Source organism: Otolemur garnettii, unplaced genomic scaffold (genome assembly GCF_000181295.1).
Source record: "Otolemur garnettii isolate 467f Iridium unplaced genomic scaffold, OtoGar3 scaffold00290, whole genome shotgun sequence".
Classification (NCBI taxonomy): Eukaryota; Metazoa; Chordata; class Mammalia; order Primates; family Galagidae; genus Otolemur; species Otolemur garnettii.
The window spans coordinates 468674-474823 of record NW_003852685.1 but is presented as its reverse complement, the minus strand read 5'-3'; the positions used below and the strand labels follow the sequence as shown (position 1 = coordinate 474823).

At 39.1% G+C, this 6150-nt stretch overlaps 1 protein-coding gene across 1 annotated transcript in view; it reads left to right on the top strand.

Annotated features, from left to right (window-relative positions):
• Window positions 1-6150, top strand: part of MTMR8 (myotubularin related protein 8) — a 128287-nt gene that overhangs the window by 26536 nt on the left and 95601 nt on the right. The window contains 1 exon segment of the mRNA XM_023508914.1: window positions 4429-4714. Within this exon segment, the coding sequence (XP_023364682.1) occupies window positions 4429-4714 (286 nt within the window).

Genomic DNA, 6150 nt, shown 5'->3' with positions numbered 1-6150 from the left:
AGGTAACAGATTTATGAGTGTTGATTTTATAACCTGAGACGTTGCTGTATCCCTTGATTATTTCTAAGAGTTTTGTGGTGAAATTCCTCATGTCTTCCAGATATACAATCATATCATCTACGAAGAGTAAAAGTTTGATCTGCTCTGACCCTGTTTGGATATGCTTGATTGCCTTTATTTGCCTAATTGCAATGTCTAAGACTCCATTACAATGTTAAAAAGCAGTGGAGACAATGGGCAGCGTTTCCTGGTTCCTGATCTGAGTGGAAATTATCTCAGTTTAACTACATTCAATACAATATTGGCTGTCAGTTTGCTGTAGATGGCCTCTATCAGTTTAAGAAATGTCCTTTGTATACCAATTTTCTTAAGTGTTTTGATCCTGAAGAGATGCTGCATATTATTAAAAGCTTTTTCTGCATCAATTTAGAGTTTCATATGGTCTTTGTTTATGTGATGAATTATATTTATAGATTTACATATATTGAAACAGCCTTGAGACTGTGGGATAAAACCCAATTGATCATGGTGTTTAATTTGTTTGATGTGTTGCTGGATTCTGTTTGCTAGGATCTTATTGAATATTTTTCATCAATACTCATTAGAGATACTGGTCTATAATTTTCTTTTCTGTTGGGTCTTTTCCTGGTTTGGGTATTAAGGTGATGTTTGCTTCATAATTTGTGTTGGGTAGTATTCATTCTTTTTCTATATTTGTAAAAGGTTAAGTAAAGAAGTACTAGTTCCTCTTCAAAGGGATGGTAAAATTCTGATGTGAAAGCCATCTCCTCCTGGGCATCCTTTATTAGGTAGATTTTGTATAGTTGATGGTATTTCAGAACTTGTTATAGGCCTGTTAACATTTCCACTTCATTCTGTAAGTATAGAAAGGTGAAGTGCTTCCAAGTATTGGTAAGTTTCCTTCATATTTTCGTATTTCTGAGAATAGAGTTTCTTGTTATATTCATTAAGGATTTTTTGAATTTCTGAGAAGTCTGTTGTTATTTTGTCTTTACCATTTCGGATTGATGAAATAAAAGATTTTGCTCTTTATTTTCTGGTTAGGTTAGCCAAAGGTTTATCTATTTTATTGACCTTTTCAAAAAAACAACTTTTTGATTTATTGATCTGTTGTATAATCCTTTTATTTTCAATTTCATTTAATCCTGCTCTAATTTTGGTTATTTCTGTTCTTTTTGTGGGTTTGGGATTGGAATGTTCTTCCTTTTCCAGTTGCTTTAGATGTCCCATTAAGTTGTTAACTTCCTCTCTTTCCATTCTCTTGAGGAAGGCTTGCAGTGCTATAAATTTCCCTCGTAGGACTGCCTTTGCAGGATCCCAGAGGTTCTGATAATTCATTATTTTCATTATCATTTTCTTCCACAAATTTAGTAATTTCCTTCTTAATTTAGTCTATGAACCAGTTAGTCTTCAGCATAAGGTTAGTTTCCATGTTTTTGTATGTGTATGCAGATTTATGTTGTTACATAGTTCAACTTTTATTCCATATTGGTCCAAGAAGATTCAAGAAATGGTTTCTATTCTTTTAAATTTGCTGAGGTTAGACTTGTGACCTAAGGTATAATAAATTTTGGAGTATGTTACATCAGCTGATGAAAAGAATGTGTATTCAGTTTTGTTAGGATGAAATGTTCTGTAGATGTTTGTTAAATTCAAATGTTGAATGGTTAAGTTTACGTCTAACATTACTTTGCTTAGTATCTGCCCAATAGTACCAAAGGAGTACTAAAATCTTTGACTATTATGGTACTGGAGGAAATCAAGATGCTCATGTGTGTTAGAGTCTCTCTTATAAATGGAGGAGCATTCTGGTTGGGTCCATAAATGTTAATATTTGAAATCTCATCATGTTGAGTGTTACCCTTAACAAATATGACATGACCATTTTTATCTTTCCTTACTGTTGTTGGTTTAAATCCGGCCGTTTCTGTGAATAAAATTACAACAATTGCTTTTTTCTGATTGCTATTTGCCTGAATTATAGATGACCATCCCTTCACCCTGAGTCTATATTTATCTATTAAGGTAAGATGACATTCTTATATACAGCAGGTATCTGGCCTGAGTTTTTGTATCCAGTCAGCCAACCTGTACCTCTTTAGAGGACAATTTAAGCCATTTACAATAATTGTGAATATTGATAAGCCTAGTAGAATTTTGGTTATGGGGTTTTTCAAAAATCCAGTGGACATTTTTAATCCTTTCGCCACCGTGGAAGTTGGAATTTGATCAAAAGTATCTGAGTGAGTTTACTTTTGTGGTGGACAATTGCGCTGGCCATTATGGAGGATAGGTCTGAGAATATGCTAGAGAACTGGTTTAGTTATGGCAAATTTCTTGAATGTCATTAAAGTATTTAATTTCTCCATCATAAATGAAATTCACTTTAGCTGGATATTGAATCCTGGGATGAAAGTTATTTTGTTTTAGGAGATTAAAAGTCAATGATCTGGAGTCATTACAATATTCTTCCCCTTGTCAGTTATTGTTTTCTTACGTCTGGCTGCTTGTAGAATTGTCTCCTTCATTTTAACTTTGGTGAAGTTAATTATAATGTGTCTAGGAGATGTTTTATTTGAGTTGAGTCATGCTGGGGTTCTGCAGCTGTCTGCTATCTGAATTTCAGAATCTCTTGGTGTGTCTGGGAAATTCTCCTTCATTATTTCATGAAATAGGGCATCTATGTTTTTCAAAGCCACCTTGTCACCTTCAGGGATTCCTGTTTTCTTTGAAGTATCCCAGAGCTCTGTGAGAGAATGATCTGTTTCTGCTCTCCACTTCTCTTCCTCTTTGAGCATTTGGGAACATTCAACAGCTTTGTCTTCAATGTCAAAAATCCTTTCTTCTGCCTGTTCCATTCTGTTACTGAGAGATTGATCTATATTTCTCAGATCTTTGAGGGCTGCAAGTTCTTGTCTCAGTGTGTTAAAATCTTTGGTGATTTTGTCTTTAAATTCATTAAATTCTTAAGACAACTTTTGAAATGCTCCTCGAATTTCTAATTCCAACTTTACCTGCATTCTATTCATCTTATTTGCAATCCAAATTCCGAATTCAATTTCTGACATCTTAGCATTTGTTTATGAATGGTATCTTCAGTTGTGTCCGGCCTGTTGTTCCTTGGGGAAATTATCTACTCTGATTATTCAAGTTGCCAGAATTTTTCCACTGATTTTGCCCCATGATTATTTTGCACCATTTGGCTATATGAGCAGATAAGGTAATATTAGGTTGGGGGCTCTTATAATAGTGATTAATCAGCCCCTTGCCTAAGAGCTGGAACTGCTGTCTATACCTTTTCTCCTAGCACTTTGTTAAGGACTCAAATAGTGCTACAGCCTGAGACACTGGGGACCTGCTTGGTGTGGTGGGGCTAAGTGGGTCTGTTTTGTTTTCAGTTGGTCTATGTCCCACCCTAGTGAATCAGTTACTCTGGGTTGAAGTCTCAGCTATGGAGAAATATCAGCAATTAAGTCACACCACCCCCACGGGCAACAATTGTAAAAGGAAAATCAAACCTTCCCACAACCACACACCCAGAGTACCATTTGGGATAGTTCTCGGTGATTGGCCCAGTTCAAGAGGTCCAAATCAGTTATCTCAGTCAGCATCAGTGTCAGATGGGAGAGTTCAAAAGGTCTCTGGCAACTAGATAGTAGGGGTCTGCTGGCAGCTCGAGTATGAATCACTGTGGTGCTCTGTGGAGTCAGAAGGACCCACCCAGCAAATGAATTAGTCTGGGAAGGTTGATGCCTCCTTCCCACTTTGCACCTCTGTCACACCCCGTCCCTGGTAACCCCACAGGGCTATGACCCAGTTTCCTCCAATGAGCAGGTGCTCTAGGGGTTTGTGCCTGCCTGAGTCACAGGGAGATCTGTGTCTCCCCAGCCAGGCTTCTGCTCTCTGCCACTACCTGGCATTGGGAGCTAAGGCCTGACAACGTTGGGTGCTTAATGGAAGCTGGGCAGTTCACTCAATTCCAGCCCCACCCCTGATTGATGTTACTGACACTTATATTTTGGCAGAAATTGTTTCTGTGCCAGCTGTATCCCCCCTGTGGACCATATGCTGTTTGAGTTCCCAGAAATTGTAACTCAGCCCCAGTCTATGCCACTGCCCGGAGCTGACATCTCTGTCTCCATTGCTTTCAGTGTTGGGGCAGGCATGGTTAGACCTCACAATCAGTTGTTGATTTCTGCCTCTTCTCACCAGCTTTTGTCTCAGCTACCATGCCTTGAGGGCCAAATGCTGCTTAGGCTAACTAAAGCAGTCCTTCTGGCTCAGTCCCGCCTTGGGAGTATGCCCTCTCTGCACACATATTTTAGTCTGCCTCCCCACCATGCCCCACCCAGGCAGGTACTGCCTCAGGCATACCCTTTACTCATGGGGCCTGTGTTTCTGTCCCAGTTCTGTTCCACCAGTGGCTGTCACTGGAGATGATGCCCACCGAGGCAGGGAGTGTCTTTCCAAAATATCCCCAGGGGTGGGAACCCTGTTGTTCCTGCCTCTGCTACTACTCTGTGCCATGGGGCACTGCCTCTCCCTCTCCCATATGATTCCCTCAGTCCACCATCTTCTTATTCCCATGTCACAGAATCAGCACAGACCAACAACATCCCACACCCTGTCCACACCTCTCGAGGAAATGCCCAAGAATCTGGACTTCTTGGGGGACTGGCTTCCAGACTTCAGAGTGAGAGTGGAGGGGAGTGCTGGGAGTTCAGAAGTGTTGATAGAGAATACATACAGTTTTATACAGTTTAATGCCTGGCAGGAGAGGGCCATGGCACAATGGTGGGTCCTCTCTGGGGAAGGAGTTCCAGTTTTTATAGGATCTCTCCCAGGGGATAAAACAGGAGATATCTGAACTCTACTTGTTTGTTTATATATAGAAAGGATACTGGGAGCTATTCTCTTGTTGGATGGGAATCCCATCCACTTGGCGTTAGATTTTGTACCTACTGTTTATTTCCTTGGGGTCACATCTCGCCTCAGTTGAGTTGATATTGGTTCTTCAATGTTCTCTCTTGGGTCAGCTCCACACCATCAGCTTACTTGCTACACATCTGTCCTTTAACTCTCATTCTGGATGGAAGCCTCTCTGGATAGCTGGCTCCAGTGGCCCATCTTACCTCTAGCCCAATCAATATTTGGCTATTTCTTTTGTCATAGTTTCATAGTTCTCTTTATAGAGATCTTCTACGTCCTTTGCTAGGTACACGCCCAGATATTTCATTTTCTTTGGAACTACTGTAAAGGGAATAGAGTCCATGACTGTTTTTTCAGCTTGACTATTGTTGGTATATATGAATGCTACTGACTTGTGAGTATTGATTTTGTAGCCTAAAATGCTGCTATATTCCTTGATCACTTCTAAGAGTTTTATGGTTGAGTCCTTTGGTTTTCCAGGTATATATATGATCATATCATCTGCAAAGACTGAAAGTTTGATCTCTGACCCTATGCGGATACCCTTGATCACCTTTTCTTGTCTAATTGCAATGGCTAAAACTTCTATTATAATGTTAAAAAGCAGTGGAGACAATGGACAACCTTGCCTCATTCCTGATCTGAATGGAAATGATTTCAATTTAACTCCATTCAATATGATATTGGCTGTGGGTTTGCTCTAGATAGTCTCTATCAGTTTAAGAAAGTTTTCTTATATACCAAGTGTTCTGATCATGAAAGGATGCTGGATATTATCAAAAGCTTTTTCTGCAGCAATTGAGTGAATCAAATGGTCTCTGTTTTTTAATTTGTTTATGTGATGAATTATATTTATAGATTTGCGTATATTGAACAAGCCTTGAGACTCTGGGATAAAACCCAAATTGGTCATGGTGTATAATATGTTTGATGTGTTGCTGGATTCTGTTTGCTAGGATCTTGTTGAATATTTTTCATCAATAATCATTAGAGATATTGATCTATAATTTTCTTTTCTCATTGGGTCTTTTCCTGGTTTGAGGATCAAGGTGATGTTTGCTTCATAGAATGTGTTGGGTAGTATTCCTTTTTTTTCTATATTTTGGAAAAGGTTAAGTAATATAGGTACTAGATCCTCTTTAAATGTTTGGTAGAATTCTGATGTGAAGCCATCTGGTCCCAGGCTTTCCTTTTTAGGGA